Source organism: Lepisosteus platostomus, chromosome 2 (assembly GCF_059453375.1).
Source record: "Lepisosteus platostomus isolate fLepPlt1 chromosome 2, fLepPlt1.hap1, whole genome shotgun sequence".
In the NCBI taxonomy this organism is placed as follows: Eukaryota; Metazoa; Chordata; class Actinopteri; order Semionotiformes; family Lepisosteidae; genus Lepisosteus; species Lepisosteus platostomus.
Genome location: NC_142612.1, coordinates 68,759,219 through 68,781,226, shown reverse-complemented (window position 1 = coordinate 68,781,226; position 22,008 = coordinate 68,759,219). Strand labels below are relative to the sequence as shown.

General features: G+C 40.0%; 2 protein-coding genes and 5 non-coding genes across 11 annotated transcripts; 2 read left to right on the top strand and 5 right to left on the bottom strand.

Moving 5' to 3' along the window:
• Positions 1 to 1,018: 1,018 nt before the first annotated feature.
• Positions 1,019 to 9,844, bottom strand: LOC148676923 (kyphoscoliosis peptidase-like). Of its 2 annotated transcripts, none has more exons than XM_088615667.1 (14): positions 9,751 to 9,844; positions 9,201 to 9,307; positions 8,116 to 8,166; positions 7,328 to 7,378; positions 6,894 to 6,953; positions 6,723 to 6,782; positions 6,543 to 6,587; positions 6,296 to 6,349; positions 5,929 to 6,011; positions 5,418 to 5,526; positions 4,456 to 4,573; positions 3,421 to 3,609; positions 2,703 to 2,893; positions 1,019 to 2,550 (listed from the first exon to the last, which is right to left on the bottom strand). In XM_088615667.1, the coding sequence occupies exons 2-14, from the start codon at positions 9,289 to 9,291 to the stop codon at positions 1,643 to 1,645; spliced, it is 2,010 nt and encodes a 669-aa protein (XP_088471793.1). In that variant the 5' UTR covers positions 9,292 to 9,307; positions 9,751 to 9,844; the 3' UTR covers positions 1,019 to 1,642. The 2 variants fall into 2 exon arrangements, with proteins under 2 accessions (XP_088471793.1, XP_088471799.1); XM_088615673.1 differs by having other exon boundaries at positions 6,543 to 6,578.
• A 70-nt stretch (positions 9,845 to 9,914) lies between these two features.
• Positions 9,915 to 15,938, top strand: LOC148676921 (immunoglobulin lambda-1 light chain-like). Of its 4 annotated transcripts, XM_088615696.1 has the most exons (5): positions 9,915 to 10,158; positions 11,344 to 13,092; positions 14,342 to 14,665; positions 14,870 to 15,202; positions 15,718 to 15,938. In XM_088615696.1, the coding sequence occupies exons 2-5, from the start codon at positions 13,014 to 13,016 to the stop codon at positions 15,816 to 15,818; spliced, it is 837 nt and encodes a 278-aa protein (XP_088471822.1). In that variant the 5' UTR covers positions 9,915 to 10,158; positions 11,344 to 13,013; the 3' UTR covers positions 15,819 to 15,938. The 4 variants fall into 4 exon arrangements, with proteins under 4 accessions (XP_088471822.1, XP_088471811.1, XP_088471831.1 ...); XM_088615685.1 differs by having other exon boundaries at positions 9,915 to 13,092; XM_088615705.1 differs by having other exon boundaries at positions 9,916 to 13,092; positions 14,870 to 15,193.
• Positions 12,161 to 12,232, bottom strand: trnag-ucc (transfer RNA glycine (anticodon UCC)). Its single transcript has one exon. It is a non-coding gene; the product is annotated as a tRNA-Gly (tRNA).
• Positions 15,939 to 16,493: 555 nt separating the features above from the next.
• Positions 16,494 to 16,565, bottom strand: trnap-ugg (transfer RNA proline (anticodon UGG)). The gene has a single exon. It is a non-coding gene; the product is annotated as a tRNA-Pro (tRNA).
• A 1,486-nt stretch (positions 16,566 to 18,051) lies between these two features.
• On the bottom strand, positions 18,052 to 18,123 carry trnap-agg (transfer RNA proline (anticodon AGG)). The gene has a single exon. It is a non-coding gene; the product is annotated as a tRNA-Pro (tRNA).
• A 1,239-nt stretch (positions 18,124 to 19,362) lies between these two features.
• On the top strand, positions 19,363 to 19,434 carry trnap-agg (transfer RNA proline (anticodon AGG)). Its single transcript has one exon. It is a non-coding gene; the product is annotated as a tRNA-Pro (tRNA).
• A 392-nt stretch (positions 19,435 to 19,826) lies between these two features.
• Positions 19,827 to 19,898, bottom strand: trnap-ugg (transfer RNA proline (anticodon UGG)). Its single transcript has one exon. It is a non-coding gene; the product is annotated as a tRNA-Pro (tRNA).
• Between the last annotated feature and the right edge of the window lie 2,110 nt (positions 19,899 to 22,008).

Here is a 22,008-nt window from a genome sequence, read left to right as displayed (position 1 = left end):
CCAGCAATAGCGACAGAATTAGAAGTGTAAAGAGTACGTCCCTACGCATAATGAGGAGCTTGGCCGCCTGAGCAGGGGATGTTCACCTTTGGCTCAGCTGGCAAGCTCCCTGTTGCATTACGGCGGAGATCCGGGTTCGAGCCCCGGCGGTGGAGCGCTGAGAAATTCGTTACAATATTAACTTAATGGCTAGTCCTGCGATTTTGAAGGTTGTGTATACCTGATGTAACTCCCTATTTCTGCTCCCCTACACAAGATTTTAGTTTAATTTTATTAATATGTTTCAGTAATCGTTTATTCTGTGTTGTTTAACCGTTTCTCCATAGGCGAAATCAGAGCACATTTGTTGAGGCGCAAATTGCGAACCAGGGACATCTGATTCTACATTTCTGTTTGATTTTCATTTACATTTTACATTTTTATTTGGATTTTTATTTTTGTATGTGTTTTGCACTTCACATCGTATGAGTTGTTTTGAGAAAATTTTGTTGTTTGTAAGGCTACTACTGAGACTGATATTCCGCTGTAGAAAACCAGTAACTAAACCTTGTTACTATAATATATTATCTGTTAATAATATTAACAATATTAGTTATATAAATAAAATAACCTTTTCGGTTATAAATGCATACTGCGTTCAGAACATACCTGAGTGGAATTAGCATAAACTGAGTTTTAGTTCAAACACATTTTACATTTTTGAAAGTTAACACAATGTAGTACTATGGGTTATGTCACAAAGACGCAGATGATAAATTGCATTAGATTGGTCGTAGCAAATCAGGAAATTATTAATTTACATATTGTTTGAATGATCCTATGCAGTCTGAATGGGTGAATAAGTAAGCAAATGAACTGTCACTTGAAACCGCTCCTGAGTTCAGTCGAGTCCATACTGTTTGAACTTGGGGAACATTATTACAGTTGTTCTATGAAATTAAATGGACTTGTAAGGTGTTTTGCAGTTTCACGATGTTTAATAATATTTTTTAAGAAGTAAAACTAAAGCAGTAATAAATTATTATAAAATGCTCTTTTTTATTTGCCCATATATTCCTTCTCAGTTTATGTACAAAGCATCCTCCAGGAAACAGTACTAATTTTGATAATCTAAACAAATTATACTAAGGATAGATTAATATAATAAAATAATAATAAACTCCAGAAGTGGCCATCTCTCACTGCACCTTCACTTGTTTTATACCTGAAGATGGGCAGAAGCACAGATCATTTCAAATTCTGCATGGCATCCCATTCATGAAAGATAAATTGTGTGGAAGAAAATGTTTTTCATTTTTGCTTTATTTATTTTATTGCCTATGAACTGGATTCGTCACTCTGTTCTCCTCCCCACTGATAGCTGATGTGTGGTGAGCGTACTGTCCCATTATGACTGCTGTCGCATCATCCAGGTGGATGCTGCACATTGGTGGTGGTGGAGGGGAGTCCCCATTACCTGTAAAACGCTTTGAGTGGAGTGTAAGGAATTATTGTTGTTGTTATTATTATTATTACCTGAGATTAAATTGTTTTGTGAAGCACCTTTAGCACCAGTGCTGCAGTGTTTTTTACCAACACAGATGAGCAGAAGACAAATGTGCTGCTTTGTGCAGAAACCTCAAGTAATGAAGGGGAACACCCTCTAGTCATTCTTCACTTGGTAATTGAGTACAAAGGAGTACGAGTGGTCGTTATGTTTCTCTTGTATCATGACATTCAGGTCTTTGCAGCCTCTAGTGCTGCAGGTGCCTGTCCAGTATCCATCAACATCCTGGGTCAGTTTGTGGGTGTCTGTGCCACTCACCGACACTGCCGCCACTTTGGGGATCTTCAGCTTGAACCGCACATCGCGGTTGGCGGGGAGTACCCCGACAAGTGGTTCAACCAGTTCATATTCCTCCATCCAGGAGGCATAAGCCAGAGGGAAAACAGGCCACTGCACACTGGAATCGGTGCAGGATATCAGGTAATTGCAGACAAAGTCATAGCTGTTCCCCGGCACTGACTTTTTCTTGGCATATATGTTGAACACATACAATCCGGCCCTTGGAAGCTGAAGTTTAAATTCCACCCAGTCTCCGTTCCTGGACACAAAAATATGTCGCCTCTGCTCATCGTCGGTCATGCAGAAAGCGGCTGTGATCAGCCTGCTGGTGAAGCTGAGGTCTTTCTCCACAGAGAAGCCAAAGGAACACCGGCCTTCCTGGGTGTGGATGAGAGGACCGCACTGGGAGGGGCTGTGGAGACCCTTGCTTTCTGTCAGCCAGCTCGGACCCACCGGGTTGCTGAAATCAGCCGGCAGCCTCATCTCCTTGTTGACGGACTTGCACTGGAGCTGGTACTCACACACAAAGCTGTATTTTTTTCCGGCATCGTGGTTGCTGGCGTAGATTTTCAAGCTATGCTTCCCAGATTGCTGTGGGTAGATCTCTAGCTTCATGCCATCGGGCCTCAATGTAAGAATCCCGTCCTCCTGTTTCTCATTCAGCGTATGCATGAACTGCAAAGGGGAGGAGCTCTCTATCATGACTGTAGCTTTTCCTTCTCTTCCTATGGAGCGGCAAAACCAGAATTTCAAAGTTATAACCGTGACAGAGGTATGGTAAACATGGTGGTTGATGATAGCAACACAGGTGCTGGTGGGGATATAAATATTTCCACTAAAGTAGACACCATGCTTACTGTGAGCAGAAACGGCTCACCTGCTTGGATCTGAGGCGACTCTGGGAGGATGGAAAGAAGGCCAAGGTTATAAAAACAGCTTTTCTTATCCAGAGCATTTTCAAACTGTCTCAGAGAAAGCGGAGGCTCCAGCAGCTGCCACTGCCTCTCCAGAGGGAAATGATTTCCAACAAAGAGGGCCGGGTGAGTGAGGAAATAAAACTCATCATACCTGCAAACACAGAGAAAAAAACGTGTAGACACCTGCTCATAGAAACATGGGACAATATCACACAACTTAAGTATCGGCCACGGAAATCATAGGCCAGTTAGATATTGGATAAATATATTCCCACTTTAAGTCCAACAGGTTAAATTGGATACCAGATTTGGTTATGAGTAATGTTGGGGAAAGTTACTTTTTCCAATTACAAGTTTCTAATATATGGGATTACATCTTTAGGTGTCAAATATATGTCATCTCAGCTCATCATCTGACATGATCTGCTGGGATCAGCTTGCTATTGGGACAAAAGTTATTTTAAGATGTAATGTATTCATTTGCATTCCACCAACATTACAGAAATCACTGTTGTTAATTTTAAAGAGTAGCCTCTTACACAAGTAGCTCACTATTTTGTACAGGTAACATTCCCAAGAATTGCCATTGACATATATGCAGGCCTGCTGTGAAATAGGGGTCCCCCACTCCAAGTCTAGTCCTCCAGATACTGCGGAACTGTGTGTGCAGTCACTCACTGAAATGTGAATTTGGAGCAGTCGTCGTTGCATTTCCCAGCTCCCCATGTGCTGTCTAGAAGGTGCCATTTCTCCTCCAGAACAACAGCATTCCAGGCATGATCTGACTTTCCTGTGAAGTGCATCCCTTGCTGGTAGCCATAACCCTTTGCATATCCAGACACTTCCACACATTTAATTCCTGCAAGACTAAATTTCACAAATTATTAAAAAATATACCTATACTGTACTGTACTATAGGATATACTGTACTACACTATACTGCGCTATAGAATACCTAGGATCTGGTTTGTTATGCAGTGCAGAACCAGTGTGAGTTCTTTTTAGAAAGCTTTTACTGCAAGAACTAACTAGAGCAGTAAATAAGACAAAAACAAGAGCACATGTAATAGGATAGACAGCATGGAATGACAGAACAAACACGTTAATACACGTTAGTTGGTTAAATGACACCCAATCTGTTTATGCTCAGACCATGGAATGGGGGAGGGTGGTGTCTGCTCTACATGGAATGACAACGAATGGGTCAGGTGGAACCTGTGGGTTGGCAACTACTGAGCCATTTAATCACCTGACAGTTGCTGCAGGTACCACCCGGTGTCACGGACGTTCAAAGGGACTAACCGTGGGGAGCAGGAGAGCGGAAAAAGACCCATATGCGTAGCGGCGAGACGGGAAAAAGGCCCGGGCTCATAGTGCAAAGAGTTCAGGAATGCCGTATAGAAACCTATGCCCTCAGGGAGCGGACGTGGGGCGCCCTGGTGCTAGGCGGGTCTCAGGACATCCGAACGTCAATGCTGAGCGAGGACAGTGTGCAAGACCCGGAAATATATAGCCCAAGGGAAAGAGAGGGACAGGAAGGACAGCAGACCGGAAACTAGGGACAGGACAGAGAAGGAGCGCCCTCTGGCTGCAGAGGGCGTGACACCCGGCCCATTCCCATTGTACAACCTCACACTGATACCTGCCCATTCAATGGTCTGATTCCTAGCGCATCAGCTCTAAGTGATCAGACAAGGCTGGAGAGTCAGCTACCTGCACATCTTCTGAAACAAGCTGGCATATCCACCACAAACCCCCTTCCCTGCTCTTAAGACTTCTTCAGCTGCACCACACCGGAGCCCAGGGTTGTGAAAACCCTCCACATCATACTCTGTCAATACACAAGCATTCAAGATAAGGATCATGCCCCATTAAGGAATGTTGAATAATCAAGAATAATCCCTCTTTTATAGATTGGGGAGGAAATAAGCACTCCACCTTACAATAGTTGCTGTTTAAAGGTTAAAATACACATGCACTGTATAGCCTGTATTCTCACCTGACCTTTGTTACCCAGCTTTGTATCCACACAAAAAGCTCCTTATTACATGTTATATCCATACTGTACACACCACTGCCACTGCTGTGTCTCTGAATTCATTAATAGTATATTACAGTAGGAATTCGTTCCTTTTTTCTCTCTTGTCATCAGTAATAAGTTCACAAACCCAGTTTTTACCTTACGGTAGACACCAGTGCCCTCTGGGATATATCTTAAATTCCCATGTGCTGTGTACCCACTAGTCTTACTCTTCCTGACCTTTGACCAATGGTTCCTGAGATTCAGCTATCCACATTCTGCGGACAGTTGCTTATTTGGCGGTCCGTCTGGATGCGGTTGCAGACATTCTTTGGCCCAAATCTCCTTGGCAGAGTGACTGTAAAGTCAAAGTAGCGGGAACCCCCCCTTGTAAAGTGAGCTGAGGAACAGCTGTGAGGGTGCTGAGAGGGTGTCAGGGAGATGCAAAGAGATAATAGGAAAGGGATGGACTTTCTTGCATTTACAGGTGGACTGGATGTGATTTTCTTCTCAATTGTAGATTCCAGCTTCATTAAATTTAAATGTGCAGTGCATAACAGTCTATAACAGTCGTGTATGGTGATCTTTCATAAATACCCATCAATATAAACATCTAAATGAAGACTAAATGTATATCAAATGCAGGGCTACTCACCAATATTGTGGGTGACCCACATCCAGATGGCTCTGACTTTTTCAAGCTCGCTGTGTGCGTGCTTCACAACTTCCTGAACCAGGACCTCCACGCTGCTCTTTGCTTTCACCTGTCAACACACGTCCACTACAATAGTGTCTTCAGAAAGAGTCCGTCCACAGTTAAAAGATACGGAGAATGCACGGACCAATGCAAAAGACTCTAATGAAATGAATGTGCAACAATTACCTTTTTGCACCATCTTCAGTGCTGTGCAGTTATAATACTGTATATGGTACAGCTCTGAAGCCTTACTTAATTACATACCAAGGTATAAAGTAAAGGCATAAAAACCTTATTTCGGCAGCAAGAATTTATGGCAGAGATTTCTTTGGAGTAGCAATACAGAAATTGCAAAATCCTCCCAATAAGACTTAAGACTATTAATAAGTATGACTTTATTTTCCTACTGTAAGACAAAAACCTGTTAATTACAATAAGCTTTATCTTTCTTTTTTCCTGTAAAACAGACCTTTGAAGAATAGGCATCAAGCTGTTTGAATTTACCCAAGTCAACTGGGAAGGACTTCAGGTTGGATCGGTCCCAGGGATAAGCTAGGATCAGAAGCACAAATCCAGATCTTTGATACCTGACCTGACAGTCACTCAGAAATGAGATCAGTTAATGGCATTGAAATTATAATATTAATTTAAATTACATTATATTGACTAAAAAAGTAAGAAAAATCTCACAAACCACATTTTATTTTTTAAATTTTGTGTGAATAGTTTGTTTTACTGACTTTTAAAAATCTGAAATAGGTCATCATTTATTACAGGCATGTTCATTCAGTTTTGTACCTTATTAACTTATTAACTGAAGCTCATTAAAGACTCACCATAATTTGTCTTTTCTTTGCTGTTATGTGTTTTTATTGTATCATCAACAAATCCTGAAATTAAGTACATAACAAAAATGGTTAGGGAAGCAAGTTCAAAACTTACCACAACATGCCGTGGATGAAGGTACAGTAATAGTATTTGTACTTGTCAACTTTACATCTTACACGTTGTACATAAACTAGTACTAAAAGGACAAAAATAAACCAATACAAAGTTTATTTTTCATAAATAAAGAAAGCTTACCCTTATTATCATATATGGTATTATTTTCCCTGGTTTCTCTTCTTGCTGTTTAATGAAAGAGGAAAAAACATTATTTTTTGTTAGTTGCTATGACATATGACTAAGTATAATTATCTGCATACCACTAATGGGAATTTAATTATGTTTGGCAAGCCTGTCTGTTTTTTATCAACCACTTACCTTTGCCAAAAGACAACTTCTTTGACAGTCGCTGTGTTCTGTTTATTGGATGAATCTCCACTGTTAAAATGTGGTTAAAAACAGTAATTAGAAAGTGTCAAGATTTAGTCTCACAATGTCCCCACATCCTCCGACCTATCGCATACAGATTGTTCAAAACTTTCCTATTACCTTGAATGGTACTGCCTGGGAAAACCTCAGCTTGTTGATGTTTCCCAGCCTCAGCAAATCCTACAACAAAAGAGTATTTAAACTGAGGGAGTGATAAGATGTTTTTCGGCTAAGCAGAACTCCAGATGAAATTCTGTAAACCCCAGCAATTAGGCTTGTGTTTGGCATTAACTCACAATCTAGGGATGATTTTTAAATGTGTGGTTTTCAAAGCTATTTACACTGAGGTTATGTCACCTTGCCTGGAACACAGAATTCAGAATAAAGGCTCAGATACATCTTTTTCTTTGTTCTAAACTAGATAACACTGAAATTTTTATCGATGTGTTCGTTTATTTTACTGTATCATCAGATAACATTTAAATGTATTTACTGTATATCCTTATGTATCATGTACTTACTGTGTGTATGCAAGACCCAGACAGACTGCTTACCTACATTGCAGGAGCCCTCAGCAGCGTTCCGCTTGCCCTGCTCCATACGTTCTGTAACACAGCCTACATCAGTATCTATTTTATTCGACTGTAGCGTGTGCACAAGAATACTTGATTTTCTTAGACTTAAGAGCAGCTTCAGCCTCCAAACTGTCCTCAAGAGTCAGAATGTTTGTCACAGGTCTTGCCATTCGTGTATATCCCATTAACGTGATTATTGTGAATTTGGAAGAAATTGTTTTCACCCGCTCTGCTCAGCGTTTCTCCCTCTCCAACAGACTGGAGAACAGTTAAATGACACCCTCCCTGGATCACATGTCATCAGAGTGTGAGCCAAAGGGTTGGATTGCCTTGTGCTCAGATGACACAATTTGACTGCTACTTCTAGCACCCAAATGCTTACTCTAGGTCAGTGGGAAAGGTAGATTTCCACCTGAGAATTCAGGATCTCTGCCTCAGTCCAAACACATTGCAAGGGCATCCCGAAACACAGTGGCTCACATTACATTCCAATACACATAGTTCCGATTTATAAGCAAGCGAAAGCAGCGAGTCACTTATTCTCAAGTGGGAGTGTTGGGGGGGACTCTGTTCTTGTTTCTGTATTTCTGATTTTTTTGGTTTCTTTCTTAATCTGTTTTTTAGTCTATCAGTACGTAGCCTTAAAGTGCATTTTTGTATTTAAAATGCATCAATCAGTTAAGTGCATAGAATATATGAAGATATATGTTATATGAAGATATACAAAACAAATTCTGAAATGCATGCCCATCCTCCATCTTGCTTACCAAGTCTGTGCTCCTCTTGTTCATTGGCATCTTCTTCGGTGGCACAGCAACCTGTCAGATAAGGCAGAGGTCATCATTATATTCCCATACAATTTCCAGAACCCCTATCTAGTTTATATGACTAGATTGGCATTCCTAGCAAGAGTAAAATGTTTTTACATTTTGAGACTGCACTTTACAGTATGTACAGTATTTATTGAAAGGATATCGTGATTTGTTTTCAGTTTTGTAAAAATGTGATCTGAAGTGGATCGTGAAAATGGATGCATTAAATAATCTTTTGACATCATTGACATGATTTGTTAAAGGTTATCGGTCAAAGACTGTGAAGTAGGAAATTGAAGTGTGGATAAGGTGAAAGAAAAAAAAATATTGTACCGACAGAATGACAACGAGAAAACAGCGACGGCAGCACTGAACAAATTTTAATTTCCCACTTTCACTCCTTCGCAATATTTGGCATAATTATATTAGTTGCATAAAGTTCAACTCTCATTTCAGATCCTGAAACGAAGCTGTCTTCCGGTTTTCCTGACAAATGAGCCCTTTCATTGGTTACTTCTGTCATTGACATGAACCTGAACTATCTCATATTCCTGTCTTATTCATATTCATTTCGAGACACCTATATTTGTAATAAATCATATGTAAACCCACTATCAGTCACAAATTCTGAAGTCAATGCTTCAGGTGGCTTTCCTTTTGCAGAAGCATGAACTCTCTAAATACCTGCAGTGAATTACTTGGATTATACCCTGATACCTTGATTGGTACCCTGCTCTCTTGTTGCACTACAGATCAGTGTTTAGGGTATAGAAATTTCTTGGAAAACAATGGCTTTAGTTTGCAACTAAAAAATTTAAGCATATTCGCAGCAATTAATTATTTGACCCTAAATATTCCACATACATTTTTTTCAACTTCCCTAACTCTTTTAAGAAACACTTTTTTTAAAAAACGCCGTTCCGTCTCGTCCCGGCTGGTACCCCGTCCCACATTTCCGCATCAATCTGTTGCGCTGTTAAACAAGGAGTTACACAAATTACACCTCTGATAAAACGGAGAAAAAAAAACAGGTTACTTACATAGATAGCACAGGTAAAACGGGAGAAGAGGGAAACAAATGACAGCTAGCAACACTCTCTGTGTTACAGACAGCCGGCTGTGCAAAGCCATTTTCTATGGTGTGTACCTGGTAAGAAAACAAAACCGAGAGTACAATGAACTGGTTGCTAAAAACAGACGCCCAGGTAGGTAAGCTTGCAAACTGCGCAGAATAACTACAGTCATCTTCGTTGTCTCTTCTTGTCTAGTGATAAGAGATCCTTTATAATTGGATTGAAATGTTAACACTGTAGGAAGACCCCACACACATGAAGATACGACAGAGCCGCAAAGTTTAGCTCTTCTTTTTCGCATATAAATAATCTCTACTAGTCCTTTCGTGGTGCTTCCTGCTCTGTATTTTTTAAAACAATTATTCATTACAATTTTAATAGTAAAAAAGATGAATTAGCAAAGACCGTCGCGATCAAAATGTAAATGAAAATTGATGGAGGGAAAGGCAGAAAAACTTGTTAGAAAAACTAAACCAGGTAATAAAGTTCAGAGTATTGATCTATGTGTATAACTTACCAACTAAAGTTTAATTTTCTGTCGTATTCTTTACCTCTTCTGTAATCTACCTGTCGAATCAGTGTAGTCCACCCTCTGCGGGTATATGCGCAGGGTATGTACTGTTAGTGGACTTCTGTACCTATCATAAAGCTTTTTCCTTGTTGGTATTTCTGATAAGATCAGCTACACCCAAAACAACACGTAGCCTAGCGTGGTGGACATGACCCATTACCATCATCATAAGCTTTTGTTCTTTTATCTAATCAAGCACTGCAGCCCGTTTGACTGTGATCTTGCACGGTTCATATGATTTTTTTTTTAATTTTGCTTCAGAGTGCGAATGTGACCCTTTTCGAAAAGCTGCCTTCAGAGACCTTGTTTCTTTTGGTCTGTGTCCCAGGTTTGTGCGGTGCTACAGGAAGCCAGGTAGGCAGGGTATGGAGGTGTCTGTTTCCACACTGAGCGCACGGCGCGGACCGTCCGCCTCGCTGCGGCCTCAGGGGTTGTTTGCCGTTTCGCCACTGCAGGAAACATCTGTAGCCTGTGGTTCAGCTCTGTCTCTCTTGTTGTCGCTTGGTTCTTTGCTGTCTTGTTGCTATATTTTCTTCTGTTGCCTCGGTTGTGAATCTCGTGTTTCTTCTGAAAGAATTATGCAAGAATGTTAAGAAAGATTCTTCAAAAGAGAGTAGGCCATTTTGCCCATTTAGCCCACTTGATAGTTCAAGTTCAGGTTTATTTGTCATTCCAGCCATAAACAAAATTACAAGGCAAATACATAATACAATGTACACAACACCCTGGGGGGATTTAAACCCTGTTTTGTAGTTAAGTTGCAGTAGTTAAATATGCAATTTCCCTCACGGGAGCAATAAAGTATCTATCTGTCTAATTGATCCAGGGATCTCATTCAGACATTTTGTGAAAGAAGCCAGCTTCAATGTCATGGCTGGGCAGATTGTTCCAGACTCCCACAACCCTGTGTGTAAAGAAGTGCCATCTGTTCTCCGTTTCAGATGCCATTCTATGTAGTTTCAACTGGTGTCCTCTGGTTGATAATTCATTCCGATGGGTTGTCTGTGTTGGTGCCTTTGAAAATTTTGAATACTTGTTTTAGATCCCCTCTCTGCCTTCTCCATTCAAAACTATAAAGGTCTAGTAGTTAATGCTCACTAACAATGTAGGCTCCTCTCTTAAGGCCTAGAATGTATCTGGTCTGATTCAAGAACGGTATTCCAGAGCAAAGATTATTCATTGTATTCTTTTATGTGACTATGTGACTATGTTCTACGCGTGCTTTGTCGGTGCTTAAGGTCTGTAAGAATTTTACGTACTGTATAATGTTGGATACCCCTCTTCCTGTTGCGGTATCTAACATCAGCCTTTTCCAGCGTGACAGCTGAACAACATTCAGTCAAAAGGTCTTAAGAAATTAATGCTGGCCTATTTGGGAGCTCAAACCCACAACCCTAGCGATTAATGGATAAGTCTATCCACAAACACCTCTCCCTACTGTGCTTTTCCGAAAACGTGTCTGCGTTTGACCTTAATAGCTGATGACCTAAACAATCTTAAAATGTAATCGAGCCCTTTTTTTCTGTTCTGAACCCACAGGAAACGAGCACAGCCTAAGACAGCTCTTTCTTCAGCCCTGATTACAGGCGGTACTCTGCAGGTTTTCCCCAAACTCAAAACCGCAAGGGAAGTACAGAAACATTATTTAATTAAATAGGACAGGATGAATTTCGCTGCCTTTCGATTCCCTAGCGAAAAAGGAAAATAATTATATTGAAAATTTGTTATGACCTTAAGGAATAATAACCGTTTTGTTAAAAATGTTTTTAGCGTTTTGTGTTATTGAATTACTCATAATATTCATAACTTCTTTGTATCATAGGCTTTCCGTTACGTGATGTTGAATTAATTCATTGAAATCAAAACAGAAGGACAAATAATATTATTACAATCCTTATATCATTCTAGAAATGGAACTTTGGTTAGTGGAATTCATGTCTGCATTTCAGTTTAGTGCGCTACATGAACAAATCATCCTGCCCAAACTGTTACAGTTACTTACCATTATGGCCTCTCAGTAAAATGACCTAGAATAACTCAAAGCCTTTAATTTTATCTTCCTGGAATCGGAGAACTGGAGGAAAACCATTTTACTGCTGTAAATGGTGTTGGTGGAGTAGTAGATTGAGCTCCCCTCTATGGCCCAAGTTCCGAACCAATGCCCCAGTAAGTGTGTAATAAATAACATGCTTCTGGAAGTGCTGTCTTTCCTGTAAGAGCAATAGGCTACTTTGTACTAAAGCTTTTGAAAGTCTGTTTAGAACAATAAAATGATCTCTATTTTTTTTTAGGGTGGGGGCAATAGTAATTTCAAGAACTCCGGGAAAATGGCTTTAAAAAACAAAAACAAAGCGCTTGCGTTGGCCGGGAATCGAACCCGGGTCAACTGCTTGGAAGGCAGCTATGCTCACCACTATACCACCAACGCCCGTGTTGGCACGAAGAGCAGAACTCCTTTTCTGAGTCAGCTGTGGGATTCAGCTCAGGCGTTTTATTCACTAACTCAAAATCTATAACGGAAACAGCACATCGGGACCAGCAATGGACACAAATGTCAAAATCGTTGTGAGAAAAAAACACGAACTAACCCCTTCGTTATCTTTAAAAGTAACTTCTAACAGACAATATGAGGACGTACTCACTATGGAAACTATTTTATAATCCCGGTGACATATTTTCTACTTCGCGAAAATATTGTATTCGGGTCTACAGCCCTGCGTACTTCTGTTTATAATGATACACAGGATAATTAAATCTGCAATGATTCGGAACTCTCCGCTAAAATAGAAATACATTGTGTTTCTTATGTATTACATGGGTCACGTACTTTATATACCAGCCAATTCCTTTTCATACGGATTCATAATCACACATTTATGCAACGTCTTCTCTGAAGGCACCGACTCGGTTTGTCAGTGACTGTGTAACTTTATTTAAAATAGGAGTGTAGATTTATCCTTACCCAAGATAGTACAGTTTTTCGTTATTTTAATGTAAAATATGTTTAATTTAACTGAATTGATTATGTCTTACAAACTCAAACATATGTACAAACGATATTATAGGATAAGTGATAGCGCATAGTTTGGAAACCCAGGTCTACTGCAGATGTGGACAAAAGATACTGGCAATGTGGGTCGCCTGTGTTTCCGTCTGAGGTTCTGCTTCTGAAATACTATTAGCTGACCTAATTCAACTTCTAGAAAACAATGGCTTTCGGATGCGATACACACAGCCACCTTCCAGCGTCCATCATGCGTTTGGTCATTTTTTCTCTTCTTCTGCAAAGTAAGTGCTGAGTTATTTATTATTATTGAAAACATATTGAAGCTGATGGCTTTGTTGAAAGGTACACTGATAACGTTGCTTTCCCGAACATTATATAATTCTAAGAATGTTTGGAATAGTCTAAATATTTTAGATTTCACATTAATGGAGAAGAAACACTATAATGTGATATACACGATATAGGTTTTAGTTTTTTTTTCTTTTAAACAATGGGTTAAAACACAATAAATTGCTTATTGTAACGGGAAAAAAGTATTTTTTCTACAAATTATTTAATTTACAGAGGAATTATTTTGCAAAGATTTAGTGAGTTTATTGGTACAAAACTGAAGATTATTTATAGACATACAGAATAAACTCTGATGGATCAGTGGGATTCTTTTGCAGTCGACATAGGAATGCTCTGGACGCTCTGTGTGTTAGGAACAAGAATTTTATATTAACATTAACAGATATAAAACAATAGCTATTTTCACCACGAGTGCATGTTAATTAAATACGATGAAATGTGTTTTTTTGTTTCAAACAAAAATGTCTCGTCCCCGTTTCGACTCTTTTTTAAAAGAAGTAAGGCAAATAAGGTTAAAAGTTATACAACAAAGCTGGTATTGTATCTTTCTATGTTATAACTTTCAGAAACAATTTTGTTCAGTTGGTGCTGATCGATTGAAGACTTTTAAACGGTAAAAAATGCCGGGTTATATTTTTGTAGGAATGTGTAAAAATTAATTTCGGCTTTTTAGTTTTTTACGAGTCACCTTCACGTTGTATTTAGAAGACTTCACAGCCAAAATGTTGTTTTTATACACATTTCTGATCAAATAGTTTATAATTTATTTAAATTATAAATGTTATCATTTATAATTTACTTTAGAAGAGTAAACAATCAATAATAAAATCATTTCAGTGTAATAAGTAAAAATAATCTGTGCATAGTGCAATTAAAACATTTCCGTTTAGGTCATGCGGGCAAAAGAAGACGCTCTCTTTTAACGTGCTGGATACTTTATTAACAAATCAAAACAATAAAATGTTAGTTGAACGATATTTTAAAAATCAAACCCATGTTAGATTGTTCCTTTGTTCAAAGGATTTAAAACTAGGTTGCTGGAACTGTTGAATAATAAGCCCATTTGATACTAACAGGAAACTGGGACAAGACATTTGATGTTTTCTCGGCCCATGTACCCGTGAAAGTGTATAGCATATTCATTCTGTTCTAAAGCTGTCTTTTGCGTTTGTTTTACAGCCGCAGATACAGTGATACATCAATATCCACCTTCAGTAAGAGGTGATATCGGGAGCAATATAAGCTTGTCTTGCCTCATCGAAGACATGACTGGCTACTGCTTCTCTGTTGTGTGGTTTAAGCTGGAGCTGAAGCGCTCCCCGCATTTGATCCCTTTCAATGCGTATGTCCGAGGATCTGACGTTTCCACTGGGGAACCGGTCGATAAAACCTGTGTGCTTACCCTGACCATCCGAGAGGAAAACGACTCTGGCACCTTCTTCTGCGCTTATGTGCGAGGCTCATCGGTTTATATTGGAAATGGATCGACAGTTGTCGTAAGAAGTACGAACGTCATTAACAGACCAACTATAAAGATGTGTGCGATCCACCACGTAGCGACTTGTGCAAACAATAACTACCTATACGGAACCGGGCATAGTCCGGAGTTCACAAAAGAAATTGCATTTTATTTTATTTTTTTGTTTCATTTCTAAAGGAGAGCAGGTCATCCGGCTACGGTACTCATCGTTATTTCTTTTCGTTCAGATGTCACCGCAGGAGTTGTAAAACCCATGAGCATTGTGACCATCACGCCCGACAACAGAGTCCCATCTGAGAACAACACGGCTGAATTAGTGTGCGTGGTTTTCCGAGCCCTTTCCGACCAGCTGCGCGTCCACTGGGTGATAGCAGGACAGGTGCGGCAGGGGGTGAAGGCATCCGGGGCAATGCCTTCAGGTGAGGTCGCTCCAAACATCATCAGCAATCGCATCATCATTGAGGAGAGGGCCTGGAAAGACGGCACTCCGTTCACTTGCGTGGTAGAAACAGAAACCGGACAGCGTTTTAACAAGACCGTGAGCAAGAAAGGTACAAAAGGTTAATAAACAGAACATTGTTCAAATGAACCAGTACCAGCCCAAATTATTACTGACCATTTATACAACATCAAATCCATATAAAATAACGACAAAATATGCGTTGCATTAACTGTAACATTGATAACTGTACCATGCTCTTCTATTATTTTAACGAGTGGCCCTGTTGAAGCTATACTGTAGGTACTCCCTTGTTGCAAGAGTTGTCTTTCCCAGTTTGAAACTTTCATCCAGGCGATCCATCACAGTATGGCAGAAGTCAGATGATCATGGTCCACATTGTCTGCAGAGTTTCCAAGTCTCTTTAGAGCACCTGAATGGCTGGGGAAGAAGTGTCTAATTAAGTCATCGACGCTCAGAGTAATCAAGATCCAGTTTTCAATTCTGCAGAAAGACGTCTGCAGATCCCCAGGATTAGACACCCTACACCAGCAGAAAATCAGCGCTAGGCGGGTCTGCTAAAGTAGGAATGAAGAGGTTAAAGTCCATTAACACTCTCTGTCTTCTCTGTTCCAGGTGGAATTCAGCTCACCCTGACACTGCTTAGAGTGCTGGAAATCCTGCTGTTCTTTCTTGCAGTGAGCATCACAGTGTGTTTTCTGTCCAAGAAGAAGTGAAGCTGTCTTTACAGACCCTCCCAATTTATTTTTTGCTTTTGTCTTTTCATCCTGTTATAATATAATACCCTTTTCATTATAATTCAACATTTCTTCTAATAAACAATGCAGTTTTACAAATGTATGTATGTATGTAACCTGGTCTCTTGCAGTTCTGGCCATTGCTACACTGACACCCTTCCAGCTGTTTAATTACTTAGCTGTACAAACTCTTGTAATGGAATCACAGCCCAGTCCAGGTGTTCCCAGTCCTGGTCCTGAAGGCCCACACACCTGTGGGCTTGCATTCCAGCTGAGACTAATCATCTAATTGAAGCTGTAATTGAACCAAACTAAACCTTGCCAATATTCTTGCAAGTGATTGAACTAAACCTTGCAAGAATATTGGCAAGTTTTTTTTCTGCTCAATAGCTTGGGATTATATTTAATTTATGAAATGCAATATTTACAGGACATCCTCCAATGTGTTTAATACAGTCAAACAGTTCAAATGAAACTTATTATCAAGTTAATAAAGGGTCGGACTGAGAGGTCGGCTGGCACAGAAAAAACAGATGTGTTTGTACAGTACAAATATGGGCTGTATATTACGTTCCAATAATCATTAAGATGGATATACTGTATATACCGTACATGGCAGGTAAGGTAAACCTTTAGCAATAGAAAAGAAAAGGAGGGCTCGTCCGGGATTTGAACCCGGGACCTCTCGCACCCAAAGCGAGAATCATACCCCTAGACCAACGAGCCACGGAAGGGAAGTCAGCTGTTGCTTTTATATCTTTGAACTGCAGTGACTGGGAGCGGGCGGGGTTACAGTATAAAGTTACTGTCTTACACGGGTGCCAACTTCTTGCATCACAGTGGTCCACGTCACTAGGAGAGACATTCTGGGAGATCAGCAGTTGTTGTTATCCACGGATTCTCTGCAGTTTACAATACTGGTTATCGATCAAACAAGAGGTAGAGACGGAAACGGAGAAAAAAACATTATTTTTTTTGCAAAGTAAGATTCCACTCACCAGTTTCGATGCTATTTCTTCCACGACAATAACACTGTGAATCGTTTAGCATACCGTATGGAATGTTTTGGTTATTACTTCAACTGGTACTGTTCACGCAGTGTGCTTTCTTTGCTCCGACGTCAAGAGTCATTTGTCTTTACAAGTGCTTTTGAAAATGCTTTTACTGGTTCGCTTATCCTCCTAATGTGGTATAATCTGCAAACTGAATAGATTACTAACTATGCCAGAATCTAGATCATTGATAAAAATTAGTATCAGAAACGGTGCTAATATAAAGATCCCTGTGGTACTTCACTACTTGCATACTAAAATTTGAATTTACCGCTTATCTGTACCGTTTTCTATTTATTTACCAATCCAAAAGCACACATATGCCAAAAGCCTGTAATCGAATAATTACTTTTATATGCGAAACTTTATCAAAGGCCTGCTTAAATTTTAAATACAACTTTTCATATGATCTCTTCAATATTGCTCTGATCATAAAGCTGGGTCCAACTGGTTGTTGCTTTTTTAAGGAACTCTAACAATGTGGTTAAAATATGTAAATATTTCCCAGGATTTTATTTCCATATAAGGTTGGTGATTCTCTAGCTTAGTTCTGACAATTGTTTTCACGACCTTACCTTACCTTTAATAGAAATAAGACGTATAGGTCTATAATTACTTGGGACAGTTTTGCAAAACATATTTTAAGGATGGACACGACATCCTCTCTCTTTAGCCACTGATGGACGACTTGAATAGTTTGTTTAACGCGACCCTGACTCTTGGGTTCTTCTGGTACCTGAAACATTTCGTCTTTGCTATGTTAGAACAGTTTAAAACGACCTCTCTTCTGCTGCCTGAGGCATGTTGTGAAATACTCCTGAGTGAAATACTCCTTTAGTACATCCATTTCCCTTTCATTGTGTGTAGAGGTTTTCCATCGTTGTCTAGGACACTTTATGTAATCTTTAATAGCTTTTCTTTGTAATACTGAAATAACGTTTTACTTATTTTTTCCTCCACTGGAAAATTAAAACTTGTGGCACATGCACACATTTCCTTGAAGAAACTGCTACAGTGTTTCAGTTAAAACATAAAATATCAGCAATAATAGTTTTGGCATATAATTTACAAGTGAAAGCATTTACATGAAAGTTAATAGAATGAAAACAGCAGCGTCTGTCCGACTTACATTCACAAAATAGCAGTGAAGGAAAAAAACGGGGCTCGTCCGGGATTTGAACCCGGGACCTCTCGCACCCTAAGCGAGAATCATACCCCTAGACCAACGAGCCACACATTTTAGCATTTTTGGAGAACTACTCAAATGTCTTTGCCACGTTGCATGTAAGCTGTACTTGCAGATGGATCTGCAGCTTCTGGAGTTTCTCAGAAACCTGTTTTGACTGCCATCTAGCGGTTGTCATAGTATGGTGGGCGAGTAAAACTCAGCTGTTCCGTCTAGAAATTATCTATGAGTCACAGTCCTGGACACGAAAATGCATGGTGTCTTTTATTTGCTGATGCTACTCGCTGGGCTATCTAAATCTACTCTGAACAAACTGCAGTATGTCCAAAATTCAGCAGCTAGAATCCTGACCAGGTCTAGTGCAAGTGTTCACATTACTCCTATCCTGGAGTCCTTGCACTGGCTTCCGGTCAAATTCCATGTAGACCTATAAGGCTCTGCATGGCTTGGCACCTCAGTACCTGTCTGAACTATTATCGCCCAACTCCCCACCTCGCAACCTTCGCTCCTCTAATTCTGCTCTCCTTACTGTCCCCCAAGCCCATCTATATTGTATGGGTGACAGGGCCTTCTCCTGTTATGCCCACAAGCTCTGGAACTCTCTCCCCAAAGATATCAGAGAGTTCTCTAAACTCCTTCAAATCCAGACTCAAAACCCTCTTCTTTAGAAAAGCCTTTACTTAACTGGTTCCATTCGTCACCCCTCTGCTTTTCTTAGTACCACCATCTACGGTCTCCTCTTTATATTGTAATTGTGTTTTATCTTGTGTATTCTTCTTATGTATTGTTGTTGTCATGCTGTAAAGCGCTTTGAGAAGCCACCTTTAAAGGTGCTATATAAAATAAAGTTTATTATTATTATAAAAATAACATCCATTTGGTCATAAAACAGCTACGCAGAATTTCTTAATCTTCAGAATCCCGGAAGGTGTATTTACTAGTCGTCCCTGTTAAAACGCCAACCAAGCTTGACAAGGCTGTCATCTATATAAAAAGGAACAAGTAATAGGTTTATTCCATGCTGAAAAAAAGAAGAAAGAGAACACAACGTTTCGGCCGTGGAGCCTTCTTCAGGTGAGCCTTGTTCATCAATATAAAAAGATTGTTTTTTTTATCTACCTTAAAAAAACAGCAAGACTTTGAAATGTTAAATGCTATTAACCAGTACCGCTAGATGGCAGCACACACAAGGAATTCTGAAATTCTTGACTCTTCCAGTGAACTGAACAAGTACACGCGACGTGGCAAAGTTTTAGATACTCTTCAGCATCTCTGGATTATACGTGGCTCGTTGGTCTAGGGGTATGATTCTCGCTTAGGGTGCGAGAGGTCCCGGGTTCAAATCCCGGACGAGCCCGCTTTTTAACCAGGGGTTGTTCCGGTTATTTTTTAAATACTTTGTAATATCATAGTATAAATTTGAAAAGTTGACACAGCTATTGCTTGGCTCAGGGAAGTTGCATTTTCTAAATAAATGCTTTGACATAATCTTTGACATTTATATTTTAGAAGTGAAAGCATTTACATGGAAGTTATTGGAAACTGTTCAGGTGGGTAGCTGCATCAGCATGCGCAGGCTGCAAAAGAACAAGTCAAAGTTTATTCCATGCTGAAAAGCGAAGAGAGAAAACACAACGTTTCAACTGTGGAGCCTTTTTCATTGTGTTTTTCTTCTCTTTTCAGCATGGAATAAAGTTATTAGAAACTGTCTGCCTTACATTCACAAAATAGGTGTGGAGGAAAAGAAACGGGCTCGTCCGGGATTTGAACCCGGGACCTCTCGCACCCAAAGCGAGAATCATACCCCTAGACCAACGAGCCACATATTCTAGCATTTTTTTGGAGAAGTACTCAAATGTCTTTGCCACGTTGCATGTAAGATGTACTTGCAAGTGTTGGATCTGCACCTTCTGGAGTTTCTCAGAAACCTGTTTTGACTGCCATCTAGCGGTTGTCATAGTATGATGGGTGAGTAAAACTCAGCTGTTCCGTCTAGAAATTATCATTATATAAATTGTACGTCAATTACCTCCGCATTCACAGACTTTACCACTTGAGCGAGCGACCACACATCAGTTCAAACCGGCAACAGACAACAAGCGAGCTTTTAAACTACAGCTAAAATAGCATGAAATCGAAAAAATTCAAAATGCCCTCTGTGAATAAAAAATTTCTTGCTTGTCTTTTTTTCCTCCTATATTGATAGTTTTCTGTGTAGGATAACAAGCGTTACACTTTACATTATTATATTTAAGGAAATGTGTTAATTTCCATTACTATAATAATCTTACGCATTTACTTCTGCTTTGTGACTGTTTTAAAAGGTTTTATATCATATGGCTGTTCTATTCACAAAACAAAACGAACATTAATTTGGCCATATAAAACAGATACGCAGAATTTCTTGTAATTTGTTTACAGGAGGAATTTTAGAACATGTATGTCACGGCAGTGTATATTGCAACTGGCGCCTTGCTTCCATGCCACCCTGGCACCCCTGTCGCAACAAATGTCGCGACATGGTGGCGGGGCATTTTGTCGGAGTATGTCATATTATGATATTGGGGCTTCGTGTCGTGACATGGGAGTGGCAGTTTTGTCATATCAGGATATATGAACTTCATGTCGCGACATAGGGAGTGGGTGGTTTGGCCGGGGAATGTCATATCGCGATATAGGGCCTTTCGTGTCGCGACATGGGGTGAGGCTTTTTTGCCGGGATATGTCAAATCGCGATATAGGGCCTTTCATGTCGCGACATGGATGCAGGGCGTTTTATGGTGTATGTCATATCGCGATATATGGACTTAATGTCCCGACAGTGGCGCAACAGCAGTCGCAATGGGTATCACGATGTGATGTGATCGCGACATGCTATCGGAGTCGTGAAAGCGCTATTGATACAATGACATCCTTTATCCAGCGTGCTCATACAGCACACACGGTTAACCGGGGCTACAGTATTTACCATCACCTGTGTATCTACATGTTCTCGGAACTTCCGCTTTGGCACTTTACCCAATCAGAGTGTCGATTCTCACTCCTCACCCAATCGTGGCCGAACTGATCGGGGTTTAGCCAATCACGGGTCTGAGAGCTGTTCAAGCTAGCGGCGCCAGGTGGATCGGCTTGTTTACTGTCAAAGAGAATCTATTTTTAAAATGCTTTACTTATTTGCAAAATAACTACATCGGCATATTTGTAACGTCTTTATTGATTCACAAAGTCCCGTACTCTTCGAAATAAATACATTTTTATTTGCAATATAACTGTCTCCGCTCCTTTCTGTAATGAATACATGGTATTTGAACAATTTTAATCGTATATTTAAGGTGGGGAAACACGTTCTGCTTTGTACTTCAAAAATGAATAGAAATGTAAGTTCTGTGATCACTGTATTACTGTGCTAGTGCTTTGAAATTAGTTTTTATTGTTAAATTATATCGATCTTAAAACTAATACCCAAAAATGTGTTGTACAAGCAGAAATTTGGAAACTACTGAAAGATCTGGTGGTCGTGACGTTGCTGTTTAGTACGTCACAGAGTGATGTAATATATAATATATAGAAACATCCACCCCACTCGACCAGACAGACTCGGAAAACAAATTGTCCCCATTGTTTTCATCACAATCAGAAGTTCAAGTACCGAGTTTGTTGGTATCTGTAAACTTCCTTGAAGATAGTCCCGAAAAAACAAGGCGCTATATCTCGGAAACGAAAGCAGCACAAACGCTACTTACAGCGACACAAACCGGCACAAACGCAGCACTAACGATTGCGGTGAGTTCCGTCGTTTGTGCTGTTCGACGGCGGGTGGGCAACTTCATGAAGCAGGACAAGCAAACATGTCCGGGTCATACCCCCACACTATCAAACTATTAAACTCCCAGCCTCTCTCACCTCACCTCTCACCTATGATCTGAACCTC

Coding starts and splice junctions, on each gene's coding strand:
- LOC148676923 (XM_088615667.1), bottom strand. CDS start 9,291: ATGGCTTTGCACAGCCGGCTGTCTGTAACACAGAGAGTGTTGCTAGCT. Junction 6,012..6,295: donor CAAAGAAAAGACAAATTATG/GTGAGTCTTTAA, acceptor TTCTGATCCTAG/CTTATCCCTGGGACCGATCC. Junction 2,551..2,702: donor GTCGCCTCAGATCCAAGCAG/GTGAGCCGTTTC, acceptor GCCGCTCCATAG/GAAGAGAAGGAAAAGCTACA.
- LOC148676921 (XM_088615696.1), top strand. CDS start 13,014: ATGGCTTTCGGATGCGATACACACAGCCACCTTCCAGCGTCCATCATG. Junction 14,666..14,869: donor ATCGACAGTTGTCGTAAGAA/GTACGAACGTCA, acceptor CTTTTCGTTCAG/ATGTCACCGCAGGAGTTGTA. Junction 15,203..15,717: donor GAGCAAGAAAGGTACAAAAG/GTTAATAAACAG, acceptor TCTCTGTTCCAG/GTGGAATTCAGCTCACCCTG.